This window comes from Nematostella vectensis, chromosome 1 (genome assembly GCF_932526225.1).
Source record: "Nematostella vectensis chromosome 1, jaNemVect1.1, whole genome shotgun sequence".
Taxonomy (NCBI): Eukaryota; Metazoa; Cnidaria; class Anthozoa; order Actiniaria; family Edwardsiidae; genus Nematostella; species Nematostella vectensis.
The window spans coordinates 10,330,299-10,346,797 of record NC_064034.1 but is presented as its reverse complement, the minus strand read 5'-3'; the positions used below and the strand labels follow the sequence as shown (position 1 = coordinate 10,346,797).

Here is a 16,499-nt window from a genome sequence, read left to right as displayed (position 1 = left end):
CATAAATGACATCGGCAATGATTGTTAATCTTCTACCATAAGATTGTTTGCTGATGATACTCTTTTATACAGTGTCATCGAGGCAACTTCTGATGCACATCAGCTCCAGTCTGATTTTACCTCCATCGAGAAATGGGCAGAGAAATGGCTCATGTCCTTTAACCCAACAAAATGCTTTGTCATGAGAGTCACGAGAAATAGGGAACCTATAGTATTTAACTACACATTGATACTGGAGCTGGCATATAAACAACAAAGTGTCCAAAGCCAACCAGACCTTAGGTTTTCTTAGGCGCAACCTAAGCAATTGCCCAGAGAACATTAAGGAAGCTGCTTATAAATCGCTCGTTCTTCCACACTTAGAGTATGCCAGCTCTGCCTGGGATCCATGGTTAAAGAAACACGTCAAACAGATTGAGAAGGTTCAAAGGAGGGCGGGTCGTTTTGTTAAAAATTGCTGGGATAGGACTCCTGGCACAGTCACAAACATCCTAAACGATTTGGAGTGGCCCCCTCTCTCTAAAAGGCGCCAGGATTACATTATTTTACAAGGCTGCTAACAAAAAATCAGCACTTGAGATACCAGACAATATTGATAGACGCACCCGCCAATTACGCAGCTCTCATCCAGATAAATTTATCGAGTTATGTCCAAGAACAGAAGCTTATAAGAACTCGTTTTTCTGTAGGACAATAAAAGAATGGAACAAGCTGCCCCGCCTTACCCTGGATTCCACTAGTGCAGATATTTTTAGAGAACGAATAAAATTAAATTAAATTAATAAAATTATATTAATACCAATAATGCTGTTTAAACGATTTTTATCTTTTTACTTGATTTCATCATTTTTTATTCTGCCATATTATTATTTTTATTCTGCCATATTATTATTTTTATTATTATTATTATTTCTATTATTATTTAATTTTATTTTCAATTAATTAATTAATGTATTTATTTATTTATTTACTTTTTAATACAATTAATTTATATCCACAGTGATGGTAACCCCTTTGTGGATTAACAATGTAGATGTAGATGTAGTTTCTTTTAGACTATTTTGGAAAAGTTCATAATTTTAAAGCAGTCGATAATCAGCATTTATGCGGCTTACCCAGGATAAACAACAGCCGATCACAGAGTCAGGATAATTCTGAATTGAAGAAACTGGAAGACCTTGTGCAAGCGGAGACGTCATATTTCTTCCTATATCTCTCTCTTTCAAGTAAGTAATTTATTACTCGATTTATTCCATTTAAAATTACTACATGGAATTTTATCTGAAGCGTTAACATGAGGTAAAATTATTAAAAATAAATGATAGACTTAACAGAGGGAAAACTATTCTTTTCTTTAGCTTTAATTTATTCACTTGTATTGACTTTCTTTATTCAGTTTTTTTACGATATCGTGTTGATATCGAGAAAATTCGCCCCATCTGCCTAATGATTTTGCAATACCTGGCAAATGGGACCCTATACCTAGCTTTCCCCCAGGAAGAATACCATTTTACTTATGCTCGAGGTTTCAGCGCTTTCTTTTCCCAAGCTGGCTCGCAAATTATGCTGGTTCTCCCAGAAAGTTATATACACTTCCTTAATCCTTCCCTGCTAGCAGAGGCCTCTATTCTCTCTGTATTTCGCTAAAGCCAGCCCAGCGAAATACAGAAAAAGAGGCTCTGCTAGAAGGGAACCTTAATCCTGGTATTTTTCTGCGAGTCTGCCGTTTACTCGTCAGAGAATCAGGCTAACACCCTAGTACTGTATATGCCTGGACGGTTTGTTACCCATGCCGAAATGATAAATTGGATTAAAAATAATATTGGGATGCGCAAGCATTATAGTAAGGGGCGGTAGGAACCGTGTTTTTTAGGCAAAATTCTGATAATAAACCACGGATTTCCCTCTAATTCGGCTGAAATGTGCCTTGTTTGCGACGGCGTTCTCCGTGTTTGATTAGAAAACCCGGTGAAGTTACGTTGCATAGTCTGAGCTACTACCCCGTGGCGCGCGAACTGTCCCCGACGCGAAGCCAAAACGTGTCCATGTCACGCTAATGGCGCCACTGTGTTAAATACGACCCAGTAAACCTGGTAAACATTGTGCTCTATGACAAACTCAGGTACCATCCCCTCTCTGTTCACCTCCATCATCTATGGCTCATGGTCTGATCGCGTAGGACGCAAGCCTGTACTCATACTCTGCTTGTTTGGAGGTCTTATGCAGTGCGTTTCCGTCGTCCTTGTCGCGGACTATGGTAAGGTCTAGTGGCACGGGAAGGAGGGAAGGAAATGGGGAGAGGGGTACCACTTCGGGGGCAATCCTGTGGCTCTACTTAGTTTGGATGTTTTATACACTACGTGTCCAGTAAAGGGGGGAGTGAAGGAGGGGTACCACGTGGGGGGGGGGGGGGGGGGGGGAGGGGGCAAGCCTGTGCTCCTACTCTGCTCGTTTGGATGTTTTAAACAGTGCGTGTCAGTCGTCCTTATGGCGAATTATGGTAAGGTCCAGTCGCACGGGAAGGGGGAGGGGGTACCACGTGGGGCGCAAGGCTGTACCCCCATCCTGTTGTCTAGTCTCAAGGGGGAAGGAGGGGGCGCGTGTGACGCAGTCGTGTGCTATTAGCAAGAGTTCGAGTTATCTGAGTAGAAATGATGGATATTTAGTCCCTAGCTTCTTGAAACCATCTCGAGTCATCGGGGATTTATCCAAATTCAAGGCAGCAGGGTTTTGTTGGGTTTTATGGCGATTTCCAATAAGAAAGATACATCGCCTTTCTCCCGGCTTATTTCTGTCAAGATGCATTTATAAATTGTTCGTTCTTATTGAAATATATACACTTTGTTTGTCGACAGAATTTCCATACTATTTGCTATTCATCGGATCAGCCGTCGACGGACTTTGCGGTTCGTTTAGTTGCGTCATGTTCTCGGGATTCGCCTATTTGTCTGATATAACAGACATCAAGAAAAGAGGAGTCCGCATTGGAATTCTGGAATCAGTGATCTACGTCGGCGCAACTGCATCATACTTTATTAGTGGGATATGGGTCAGAGAGTCTGGAGGTAAGAGAACTCTTTTATGTCGCAAGGAATAGAATATCTTCTCCTTCCCAGAGGTTCCGGTGTTGTTCGTTTCAGGCGCGTATAAAGCGCTGGGCTCACGAGCAACTCCCGTAGTCACCAAAAAGGTCGTCAAATATTTTGATACCTATGAACGCGCACCGCATCTATTCCAATCCTGGGTACGAGTCATGCTCGAAGATCCAGCGTACTTTGTGGGCTTCCCTCGTACCCGCGTAAGAGCATGGGTACGAGTCTGCGTGTCGCATTCTTCACAAAGCCACAAACCATGGAGGTGTTTATTCTGGGAGAGTAGACATTGATCTCAAGTTACAACATCTTCATTATTCCCGACTATAAGAAACCCTCCCTTATCCACTAAAATCCCCTCCCATCCATTTTTATGTTGATTTCAGGTCGGACCCGGTGCATCGGTTTCAACTTTGAAAAATGGGGGGGGGGGGGGGGTAGAGAATTACGAGTAAAATGTGCATTAGGAAATTATTCTAAGATGATTGAATTTGAACCTTGAAACGCAAACATAATAGCACATCCGTATTTCGGAGGATCCCCAGCCTTAACTTGTTATCTTATTCACGTCAAATTCATAGCAAATTCTGACATGCTATGAGAGCATTAGTTTACTTGTGTTTATTTCTCACCAGGTTACAAGCAGCCGTTCTGGGGCTGTGCGGGTATAGCACTATTCACCGTGCTCTACACCCTTGTAATTCTCCCAGAGTCTCTCTCCGTTACCCACAGCACCAAGAAACGCAACTCCCCAAGCTGCACGGGAGCCTTTCGCACGGCTGTCACTGTCTTCAACGCGCGCCCGACTCTTTACGTTGGGTCTGCGGCCTTCTTTCTCGTAATGTTCGGAGTCCTCAACGACATTCAAGTGATGTACGTTAAGGCGTCTCCTCTGTGCTGGAGCGATTCTCTTGTAGGGTACTGGCTGTCAATAGGAACGGCTGTCAAGGCGATAGGCTTGGTCGTGGGTACAAAGATTCTGAGCATGTTTATCTCAGATTCTCTTATGGTGGTGGTCGGGATTCTAGCAAATATCGCTAGCTATTTGTTAACTGGTTTCGCCGAGACAACTCTGATGATGTTTCTGACCTTGGTACCGCAAATCCCACAAGGACTCGCCACTGCCTCACTTCGGACAGCTATGTCCAAGCTTGGGCCACCGGACAAACAGGGTGTGGTGTTCTCTGTAGTCGGGGTGGTTCAGTCCCTATGCGCCGTACTCGCACCATTGATGTATAACACGGTTTACCCGGTCGGCAGAAGCGAGATGAACTTCCCTGGGTTTTGTTTTATCTTGGCGGCGATAATTATGCTTCCTGTTATTCCCCTCATGTTGTACATCCATTGTAAGATTAAGCGTGGAGGAAGTTTCACGGAGCTTGTCGTCACCCCCGAGGACGAGTTTGCGAGTGATACGAGTGAAACGACTCCAATTAATAGCGACCAAAAGGGGCCATGTTATGGGTAATGAAATGGGACAATGAATTAGGTGTTCATTGAACATCGAAAAGAAAAACAATTACTTTGATCATTGTGGTCAATTCTTTGGTTGGAAAATCGGAAACGATTATTATTGGTATTGATTGTAAATAAATTGTTTGGCACGTTTAAGAAAAAAATATTTTGTATTGCTTGTGGAGTCAGTGAATTTGAAAAAAAAAAATAAAACGTGAATTAAAAAGAACAAGTAGAATCGCTCTTACACTAGAATGGCGTTGAAAGGTGTTGCGCTATTCTAAAAATAAAGCGCGAGATTGACTAGTGAGTAAATGTATAAAAATAACGCTAAAATGACATCCGCTAAACACTCCGTCCACATTGCAGCGTTAACCAGGCCGGACAATATTGCGTTGGTTCTGCAATCCGATAATCGGCTTAAAGCTAATAAATCCAAGCTCCCAAAAGCCCGCTGAAAGACTGACTGAAGACTGAAAAGGCCTTATCTTTTCACGATGCTCTTGAAAAAGTATGTCACATTATCTCCGCACTGCTTGAACCTTTCGGAGAGGGTTGTTTTCTTAGTTGTCTTCTCTTTGTAGTGTTCCAAAGCTTCTAGTCTCTCCCTGTATAACAAGATCAGTAGATGTGCACAGAATAATTGACGAGAATATATGATCTTTTGAGAAGGTCGGGGAGAGTTGTACAATGTTTTAAGAACTCTTGTCCCTCCTTTCGTCTGTCGCGGGACAACACAAATGAGTTTACTAAATACTGGTTTGGTATATCAACTCATGCGGCGTGTAAACTAATGCGTCGTACTTAGTCATTGGTGCGTGTGCTAGCTTATAAAATACTCGGGTTTGTGTCAACTTATGCGAGGTATTAAGTCATTGGTGCGTGTGTTAGCTTATAAAATACTCGGGTTTGTGTCAACTTATGCGAGGTATTAAGTCATTGGTGCGTGTGCTAGCTTATAAAATACTGGTTTGTGTCAACTTTTGCGAGGTACTAAGTCATTGGTGCGTGTGCTAGCTTATAAAATACTCGGGTTTGTGTCAACTTATGCGAGGTACTAAGTCATTGGTGCGTGTGCTAGCTTATAAAATACTCGGGTTTGTGTCAACTTATGCGAGGTACTAAGTCATTGGTGGGTGTGCTAGCTTATAAAATACTCGGGTTTGTGTCAACTTTTGCGAGGTACTAAGTCATTGGTGTGTGTGCTAGCTTATAAAATACTCGGGTTTGTGTCAACTTTTGCGAGGTACTAAGTCATTGGTGCGTGTGCTAGCTTATAAAATACTCGGGTTTGTGTCAACTTTTGCGAGGTACTAAGTCATTGGTGCGTGTGCTAGCTTATAAAATACTCGGGTTTGTGTCAACTTATGCGAGGTACTAAGTCATTGGTGCGTGTGCTAGCTTATAAAATACTCGGGTTTGTGTCAACTTATGCGAGGTACTAAGTCATTGGTGGGTGTGTTAGCTTATAAAATACTCGGGTTTGTGTCAACTTATGCGAGGTACTAAGTCATTGGTGCGTGTGCTAGCTTATAAAATACTCGGGTTTGTGTCAACTTATGCGAGGTACTAAGTCATTGGTGCGTGTGCTAGCTTATAAAATACTCGGGTTTGTGTCAACTTATGCGAGGTACTAAGTCATTGGTGCGTGTGCTAGCTTATAAAATACTCGGGTTTGTGTCAACTTATGCGAGGTACTAAGTCATTGGTGCGTGTGCTAGCTTATAAAATACTGGTTTGTGTCAACTTATGCGAGGTACTAAGTCATTGGTGGGTGTGCTAGCTTATAAAATACTGGTTTGTGTCAACTTATACGAGGTACTAAGTCATTGGTATGTGTGCTAGCTTATAAAATACTCGGGTTTGTGTCAACTTTTGCGAGGTACTAAGTCATTGGTGCGTGTGCTAGCTTATAAAATACTCGGGTTTGTGTCAACTTATGCGAGGTACTAAGTCATTGGTGGGTGTGCTAGCTTATAAAATACTCGGGTTTGTGTCAACTTATGCGAGGTACTATAAGTCATTGGTTCGTGTGCTAGCTTATAAAATACTCGGGTTTGTGTCAACTTATGCGAGGTACTATAAGTCATTGGTTCGTGTGCTAGCTTATAAAATACTCGGGTTTGTGTCAACTTATGCGAGGTACTAAGTCATTGGTGTGTGTTCTAGCTTATAAAATACTCGGGTTTGTGTCAACTTATGCGAGGTACAATAAGTCATTGGTGCGTGTGCTAGCTTATAAAATACTGGTTTGTGTCAACTTTTGCGAGGTACTAAGTCATTGGTGTGTGTGCTAGCTTATAAAATACTCGGGTTTGTGTCAACTTTTGCGAGGTACTAAGTCATTGGTGCGTGTGCTAGCTTATAAAATACTCGGGTTTGTGTCAACTTTTGCGAGGTACTAAGTCATTGGTGCGTGTGCTAGCTTATAAAATACTCGGGTTTGTGTCAACTTATGCGAGGTACTAAGTCATTGGTGCGTGTGCTAGCTTATAAAATACTCGGGTTTGTGTCAACTTATGCGAGGTACTAAGTCATTGGTGCGTGTGCTAGCTTATAAAATACTCGGGTTTGTGTCAACTTATGCGAGGTACTAAGTCATTGGTGCGTGTGCTAGCTTATAAAATACTCGGGTTTGTGTCAACTTATGCGAGGTACTAAGTCATTGGTGGGTGTGCTAGCTTATAAAATACTCGGGTTTGTGTCAACTTATGCGAGGTACTAAGTCATTGGTGCGTGTGCTAGCTTATAAAATACTCGGGTTTGTGTCAACTTATGCGAGGTATTAAGTCATTGGTGCGTGTGCTAGCTTATAAAATACTGGTTTGTGTCAACTTTTGCGAGGTACTAAGTCATTGGTGCGTGTGCTAGCTTATAAAATACTCGGGTTTGTGTCAACTTATGCGAGGTACTAAGTCATTGGTGCGTGTGCTAGCTTATAAAATACTCGGGTTTGTGTCAACTTATGCGAGGTACTAAGTCATTGGTGGGTGTGCTAGCTTATAAAATACTCGGGTTTGTGTCAACTTTTGCGAGGTACTAAGTCATTGGTGTGTGTGCTAGCTTATAAAATACTCGGGTTTGTGTCAACTTTTGCGAGGTACTAAGTCATTGGTGCGTGTGCTAGCTTATAAAATACTCGGGTTTGTGTCAACTTTTGCGAGGTACTAAGTCATTGGTGCGTGTGCTAGCTTATAAAATACTCGGGTTTGTGTCAACTTATGCGAGGTACTAAGTCATTGGTGCGTGTGCTAGCTTATAAAATACTCGGGTTTGTGTCAACTTATGCGAGGTACTAAGTCATTGGTGGGTGTGTTAGCTTATAAAATACTCGGGTTTGTGTCAACTTATGCGAGGTACTAAGTCATTGGTGCGTGTGCTAGCTTATAAAATACTCGGGTTTGTGTCAACTTATGCGAGGTACTAAGTCATTGGTGCGTGTGCTAGCTTATAAAATACTCGGGTTTGTGTCAACTTATGCGAGGTACTAAGTCATTGGTGCGTGTGCTAGCTTATAAAATACTGGTTTGTGTCAACTTATGCGAGGTACTAAGTCATTGGTGGGTGTGCTAGCTTATAAAATACTGGTTTGTGTCAACTTATACGAGGTACTAAGTCATTGGTGTGTGTGCTAGCTTATAAAATACTCGGGTTTGTGTCAACTTATGCGAGGTACTAAGTCATTGGTGCGTGTGCTAGCTTATAAAATACTGGTTCGTGTCAACTTATGCGAGGTACTAAGTCATTGGTGCGTGTGCTAGCTTATAAAATACTCGGGTTTGTGTCAACTTATGCGAGGTACTAAGTCATTGGTGCGTTGTGCTAGCTTATAAAATACTCGGGTTTGTGTCAACTTATGCGAGGTACTAAGTCATTGGTGCGTGTGCTAGCTTATAAAATACTCGGGTTTGTGTCAACTTATGCGAGGTACTAAGTCATTGGTGGGTGTGCTAGCTTATAAAATACTCGGGTTTGTGTCAACTTTTGCGAGGTACTAAGTCATTGGTGCGTTGTGCTAGCTTATAAAATACTCGGGTTTGTGTCAACTTATGCGAGGTACTAAGTCATTGGTGCGTGTGCTAGCTTATAAAATACTCGGGTTTGTGTCAACTTATGCGAGGTATTAAGTCATTGGTGCGTGTGCTAGCTTATAAAATACTGGTTTGTGTCAACTTTTGCGAGGTACTAAGTCATTGGTGCGTGTGCTAGCTTATAAAATACTCGGGTTTGTGTCAACTTATGCGAGGTACTAAGTCATTGGTGCGTGTGCTAGCTTATAAAATACTCGGGTTTGTGTCAACTTATGCGAGGTACTAAGTCATTGGTGGGTGTGCTAGCTTATAAAATACTCGGGTTTGTGTCAACTTTTGCGAGGTACTAAGTCATTGGTGTGTGTGCTAGCTTATAAAATACTCGGGTTTGTGTCAACTTTTGCGAGGTACTAAGTCATTGGTGCGTGTGCTAGCTTATAAAATACTCGGGTTTGTGTCAACTTTTGCGAGGTACTAAGTCATTGGTGCGTGTGCTAGCTTATAAAATACTCGGGTTTGTGTCAACTTATGCGAGGTACTAAGTCATTGGTGCGTGTGCTAGCTTATAAAATACTCGGGTTTGTGTCAACTTATGCGAGGTACTAAGTCATTGGTGGGTGTGTTAGCTTATAAAATACTCGGGTTTGTGTCAACTTATGCGAGGTACTAAGTCATTGGTGCGTGTGCTAGCTTATAAAATACTCGGGTTTGTGTCAACTTATGCGAGGTACTAAGTCATTGGTGCGTGTGCTAGCTTATAAAATACTCGGGTTTGTGTCAACTTATGCGAGGTACTAAGTCATTGGTGCGTGTGCTAGCTTATAAAATACTCGGGTTTGTGTCAACTTTTGCGAGGCACTAAGTCATTGGTGCGTGTGCTAGCTTATAAAATACTCGGGTTTGTGTCAACTTATGCGAGGTACTAAGTCATTGGTGCGTGTGCTAGCTTATAAAATACTCGGGTTTGTGTCAACTTATGCGAGGTACTAAGTCATTGGTGCGTGTGCTAGCTTATAAAATACTCGGGTTTGTGTCAACTTATGCGAGGTATTAAGTCATTGGTGCGTGTGCTAGCTTATAAAATACTCGGGTTTGTGTCAACTTATGCGAGGTATTAAGTCATTGGTGCGTGTGCTAGCTTATAAAATACTGGTTCGTGTCAACTTATGCGAGGTACTAAGTCATTGGTGCGTGTGCTAGCTTATAAAATACTCGGGTTTGTGTCAACTTATGCGAGGTACTAAGTCATTGGTGGGTGTGCTAGCTTATAAAATACTCGGGTTTGTGTCAACTTATGCGAGGTACTATAAGTCATTGGTTCGTGTGCTAGCTTATAAAATACTCGGGTTTGTGTCAACTTATGCGAGGTATTAAGTCATTGGTGCGTGTGCTAGCTTATAAAATACTCGGGTTTGTGTCAACTTATGCGAGGTACTATAAGTCATTAATTCGTGTGCTAGCTTATAAAATACTCGGGTTTGTGTCAACTTATGCGAGGTACTAAGTCATTGGTGCGTGTGCTAGCTTATAAAATACTCGGGTTTGTGTCAACTTATGCGAGGTACTAAGTCATTGGTGGGTGTGCTAGCTTATAAAATACTCGGGTTTGTGTCAACTTATGCGAGGTACTAAGTCATTGGTGGGTGTGCTAGCTTATAAAATACTCGGGTTTGTGTCAACTTATGCGAGGCACTAAGTCATTGGTATGTGTGCTAGCTTATAAAATACTCGGGTTCGTGTCAACTTATGCGAGGTACTAAGTCATTGGTGAGTGTGCTAGCTTATAAAATACTGGTTTGTGTCAACTTATGCGTCGTAGTGCGTCGTGTCGTGCCTATTCATTGCTGCATCGTGCTATGCGTCGTCAACTTATGCATCGTACTAAGTCATCGGTGCGTCTTGCGTCGTAATACGTCACCGGTGCGTCGTGCCAACTTATGCATTGTGCTAAGTCATTGGTGTGTCGTGCTTAAATTTGCGACGTGCAAAGTCACCGGTGCGTCGTGCCAACTTATGCATTGTGCAAAGTCATTGGTGTGTCGTGCTTAAATTTGCGACGTGCAAAGTCACCGGTGCGTTGTGCCAGCTCATACGTCGTGCTCAGTCATTGTTGCGTCGCTCTGAATTTTGCGACGTGCAAAGTCATAAGCGCGTCGTGTCATTTGATGCGTCGCGCTACATCATATTGGTAGTATTGGTACATCCGTACCTCTGAATCTCATACGCAATCTCGTCCAAGTCGACCTCATCGTCACTACTCTCCTCATCGTCTGCCAGCATCACTTGAATCTCTGCAAGATAAGTCAAGAAATTCCAGTAAAGAAATGCAAGTCAACCAGATCCGGTATTTCTGAGTAAACAACTCAATGTAACTTTCTAGAGCTCCAGAAGGCCCCTGCCCTGATAATTCGTCATGTTATTACATACCATTAGAGTTGTTTGCGCTAAGTTTTTTGTATTGCATTGCGCCAGAAAAACCCTCCAAAAAGTATTAAAAACTAGCGCAAACTACATACCTAAAAACTTAAACACGAAACCGCGCTATAAAAGGGTAAGAGATGCCCACAATTGACACATTTTGAATTCAAATTCGAAGTAAAGATGGTCGGCTGTAACGGAACTCGAAGCGGGGAAAATAAATTTCTTCGATTTGCATAATATATCCGTACAATTCAGAAGCAAAGATATAACATGTTTAGACCCTAGTTTAGATTCCTAGCAGAGATGGTGTTATGAATTCTTGTAATTAATTAATTGTGTTATTAAATAATTCAAGCAGGATAGAGGCAAAATCTTTCACTCTACGTTGTTATTCAAAGCGCTACCGGGAGCTGTTGTCAGATCGGAGGGTGAATGACAAGTGAAAGCGACAAAAGCCTGGCTCAGGTTCTTAAATAGCGCGGTTTCGGGTTCTTAAAAAATAACAAGCAACGAGCTGCGTAATAATTCCCACATTCTCAAAAATCTCATCGTTGTTGGTCATTTTTGAAATTGCATGGATATATCAGTAAACATTGACAGCTTATAGAGAAATTCATCTTTTCTTTACTTTTCTGACTTACTTAGCTTTGTTCTCAGTGTATCCACCAGTTCCTGGTAGCGAGCAATGCTGTTGAACAAATCCCCATTAGCGTTGTACAATCCCCCTAACGAACCGCACGCCTTGGAAACACCATCCAAATCTCCCATCTCGCGAGCCAAGTCTAGTCGCTCTTCATGGCAATCTATCGCTTCTCTCACATCACACTTCAGCTCAAACACATTACCAAGATTATTCAAGGTTTTCGCGATAGACCTCCTATCGCCCCTGTCTTTAGCGAGCTGTAAAGCTCTCTGGAAGCAGTCAAACGCTTCATCTAATCTCCCAGTGATCTTATGTAAGCACCCTAGGTTATTATAAGCACAGCTTTGCGTCTTACGATCGCACAATTCCTTGGCGAAGTCCAGTTGCTGCTGGTAGTGATATTGTGATGTCTCGTAGTGACCCAACTTGAAATGGAGAATTCCTAGAGTTCCCTGGAGATTTGCTTTATCTGCGAGCTCTTCCTCGTCCTTAGAGTTTTCAAGCTCTCTCTGGATTTTCCTGAGTCGTTTTATTTTATCGAGAAGCTCGTCCGCTGGCTCTTCAACAAGGCGAAACTGGTTAGGATCGTTCTCTTTGTATGGAAACACACATTTCTGCATCCCCGGATTCGTATGGATTTAAAATAGACTCGAATTATTATGCATTCTACTTATATAAAGGTAGACACGAATTATTAAGCATTCCACTTATATAAAGGTCTTTATCTGCAAGTTTAATGTGGTTTTGTTTTTCAAATGCAGGTACTAAATTCACTACCTGACATAAATATTAATGGTATATGGCTCATCGCCTAAAAATACATAGTACATATTCTATACCCAGGTAGGAAGCTCATCTAAGTTATATATTTTCATATATTCTAAAAAATACTGTGCTGTATTCAGAAATAACATGTTGTGTTATCATATATTTAATATATCAAAAAAGAATCTATAAGATTCAAATGCCATTAAGACCATTATATGGTTCCAAAATGAGACCGTTTTTACTATGTCTTCTTCTTCTTCTCTTTGTCGCTTTTATTCTTTTTATCTTTGTCTTTCTTTTTATCTTGGTCTCCACCCTCTGTCTTTTTATCTTTCCCACGCTTGATATTCTTAAACCCTTTGACTACGCCTCTCAAATTTAGTCTTTTCGGCCGGGCCCCGCCCTCTTCAGCTAGACGTCTTTGTTCCTCCTCTTTTTTCATGTTTCGTTTCACTTCCCTTGAAGAAATTACCGTATGTTAGAGTTTATTAGAGTGCGTTTGCTTAACCATTAAAACGAACTTATAGTCAATAAGTAGCACGTCAAGCCAAAAATGAATTGTCAATTCGCTTGCAGTATCTATGATGAAAGCATTGTGGACTTCACAAGCTAATTGACAGATGAAATAAATCAAATGTGTATTATTTGTATAGCGCAAATAAACATTGCGAAGACTTGACCACATGGGCTTAACACGTGGCTGACTTCACTCGTATGCAGATAAGGACTACTCGACGCAGTTCACAGTCATACAGCTGCAAACACAGAGGGGTGCACAGGGTGCGCGCGCTCCCCCCTTGGCGGGCGAAAAGTGGGTCATTTCTTATTAAGGAATCTTCAAATACTATGCCTTTTTCATACGATACCTATGACTGCACCACCCAACCCCCCCTCGGGCAGTCCTGGGATCTAACGCGCCTGATCATGTGTGTAGGTTAGTGTGTAAGAACTGTCACTGAAGATGGAACCACGGGTCAGCGTACCCCAGCAATTCTTTTACGTCCCCCAATACAGGTTAATGATATGCGGCGAGAGACAGGACCTCCGTCCTTATGCGAGGAGACAAGGGAGGAATGCACAGTCCTCAACGCAGATCATAAACCCTTACCATAACCATGGTACATTGTTTCTGCATTGTCGCAATGCAATGTGTCTATATGTGTTCCTCCATGTTTGGAGCCACGTAGAGTTCTCTTTAGTACGACTCTTTCGAAACGTTTAAAAAGACGTTATTTGATAAGATAGTATCCTTTTTGAATGAGGGTTTCATGAAACTTAGATTATATGTGCATAAAATTGATATAAAGAAAAAATCATCAGTCAAATAGTTATCAATTATTCAACAGAACGTCACACTCACTCCATGACTTCTAGAGTCACCAAGTCGAGGTCAACCATATCATCGTCCCCAGACTCCTCCGATTCCTCAGCTAGTGTATCTTGAATTCCTGGAAAGGAAATCACATTTTCATTGTAAGTATGGGATGTTTCCGCAATACGTTTCTTGGAATGAGAAATTCAGCCGTTTGGGGAGAGTGATAAACGATCGCGATAGAAGGGAAACCCATCGATAAGCGATCGCGATAATAGGGAAAGCAATCTATAAACGATCGCGATATAAAAATAATAAACATCTATAAACGATCAGCGATGTAAGGGAAATCAATCGACAAACGATCGCGATATAAGGGAAAACCATCGATAAACGATATCGCGATATAAGGTTAAACTATTCGGGACACATTGTAAAAATGCCCTGGATAACGCTGGCCTTTGTGATCAATGATCAATGGGAGTTTGGTGCGAACGTACGCGAATACCTGTGATAATAGAAAACGAGTTACCCTGGGGCCTATTAAATATCACTGAAATGAAAGACGGAGGAAAGCAACCTTCCCTGCAAGTTTGACGCCGTTTAGCCTACGAAAAGGAAGAAAATGATTGAAGCAGACTTCCAAATATGGAAGGATTTTTTAACAAGAAGTTGTTGGGGATGTAGAAAGGATGTCGGAACGTTGTCGAGTCTTTTGTCTTCTGACTATCTGTAGACGCAAAGAAAGGCTCGGGGAAAAAGCAGAAACGGCCAAAATAACGAGATGTCTGATCGGCGGCAAATTGAGAACACCCGGCAAATGAGCAGCTTTTGAGACGTCACGTCTGCGGTAATATACTTGCAGTGTGGAATACCGATTCACATCCATAAAACCAATCAATGTTTGTCATATTTTTTTTTTAACCGGAGAGAAGTGCGGTTAAGATAACAACCCTTTTAGTCTACTTTCTATGCGCGAATTTGTCTGCCAAGAGTATTATCTATTATGAATCAAAACAAATCCACTCGGACGCAATGTTATCCTAACCATACCAAAAAAGTTCAATACTTCAGATTTCGCCGCTAGATGATCACCTAATAGATAATAACAACCAAAATTCTACCCGAATAGCCATAACACAAAACAGCTCTTACTATGTGAGCCACTAAAACATCAAATGTTAAAATGATTATCCTATTTTGGTTACTGCTTTGCTTCGGGCCAAAGGTGCATTCTAGACATTGTTCTCAAACTAGAGAGCCATGGCCAAGTAAGCGGGTTCCTGACGTCGTTTTGTATTTTTATATATTTTTTTGAGGACAGTAATCTTTTAATACTTACGGAGCTTTTCTCGTAGAATTTTGAGCATTTCTTGGTAGAACCGGATGCTTGCCGGCAAATCCCCCATTACATGATAGATATTTCCCAAACTCGCGCACGCTTTACCGATCGCATTAGTGTCTTTCAATTCATGCGAGATCGCAAGACGCTTTTGATGACACTCAAGCGCAGCCTGAAAGTCCTCATCCATTTCATAGATATTCGCGAGATTGTTATACACCCTAGCTATAGCACGCTTGTTCCCGTTTTCTTGGCTTATCTTGATAGCTTTCTCGAAATTCTCCTTGGCGAGGGTAAAATCGCCCATGGCCTTATTCACACAGCCGAGGTTACAGTACGCTCGGCCAATACCTTTGCTGTCTTCAAGTTCCGTGCATAGCGCGAGGTATTTCTCTTGGTAGACAAGCGATCGCTGGAAATCTGAGATTTTGAAGTACGCGATGCCAAGGTAGCTTAAAAGACCGGCCTCTTGAATCTTATCCTCTGCATCGCAGGCATCATAGAGCAGATCCTTCAATTCTCCAATCTGTGTTTTAACTTCCTCTTCCGTTTGCACTACAAATCGAAACTGCTTTGGGTCGTTCTCATCGTCGGAAGCCATCAAGACGTGAGGAGTCCAAGCTTGTTAAAGCAAGGTGGACTGGAGGCGTAGTTCTCTAATGTCTAGGATTGTCTAGAAGTGTTGTTTGTAAGTTTGTGGTTTATACACACAGGTGTCTACGGGTAAAAAAATTCATAACAACACGATTGAAGCAATTATAAACACACTTTGTGTTAGTAGGATTAAATTCAATAAAATTGAATAGCTTATCGGCAATTAGAAATTCATTTTGATTATTCTTGTTTACTTGCTATTGCATATCTTAGATTTTAAAAAGATAAAGTGAAGTTGAAAAAGATAAAATAAAATTTCTACGGATCGGAGAGCAGCACAATTTCATTTTGAGATAAGATAAATTTCTTATGAATAGGATAGAAAGATAAATGTCTAATGAATTGAATAGAAAGTATTAAATAATAATGCAAGTTAAACAAGACAGTTGCTACAGCTAGCGCATAGCGTAGGAGGTATGTCTTTCATCATACTTTCTGTTGGTTTGCAAGACGGCGGTCGCTAGGCACAAAACAATAACAACGATTAATACATTCACAAGAATTTTCGCGTTTGATTTAAAGGCCGTTCGACAAATAAACCTCCATAGAAGTTAGTTAGTTTGGCCATCATCTTACCGCCTGAAAGACATAGAAAGGATGGAAATACAAGAGGAAAATTTTTCCTGTGCAACACATTTCTGTTTAGTTTGCGTTGCAAGTTGCGAAAAAACTGCCTCTCGTATTATGTTTCTGCAACTTGCAATTTTGTTTATTCGTCATCGTTGCAAGTTGCAGGAATAATTGCCTTGTGTAACAAAGATTACTTTCGGAACACGAAAGC

At 41.4% G+C, this 16,499-nt stretch overlaps 2 protein-coding genes across 2 annotated transcripts; one reads left to right on the top strand and one right to left on the bottom strand.

Annotated features, from left to right (window-relative positions):
- Positions 1–151: 151 nt before the first annotated feature.
- On the top strand, positions 152–4,711 carry LOC5507489 (proton-coupled folate transporter). Its single transcript, XM_048733637.1, has 5 exons — positions 152–211; positions 1,046–1,226; positions 2,123–2,257; positions 2,856–3,065; positions 3,728–4,711. Exons 1-5 carry the CDS (start codon positions 152–154, stop codon positions 4,558–4,560), a joined length of 1,419 nt encoding a protein of 472 aa, XP_048589594.1. The 3' UTR covers positions 4,561–4,711.
- Positions 4,637–16,468, bottom strand: LOC5507493 (tetratricopeptide repeat protein 28). The gene is made up of 7 exons (XM_048733594.1): positions 15,065–16,468; positions 13,771–13,858; positions 12,653–12,868; positions 12,534–12,537; positions 11,641–12,280; positions 10,788–10,869; positions 4,637–5,155 (listed from the first exon to the last, which is right to left on the bottom strand). The coding sequence occupies exons 1-7, from the start codon at positions 15,663–15,665 to the stop codon at positions 5,032–5,034; spliced, it is 1,755 nt and encodes a 584-aa protein (XP_048589551.1). The 5' UTR covers positions 15,666–16,468; the 3' UTR covers positions 4,637–5,031.
- Between the last annotated feature and the right edge of the window lie 31 nt (positions 16,469–16,499).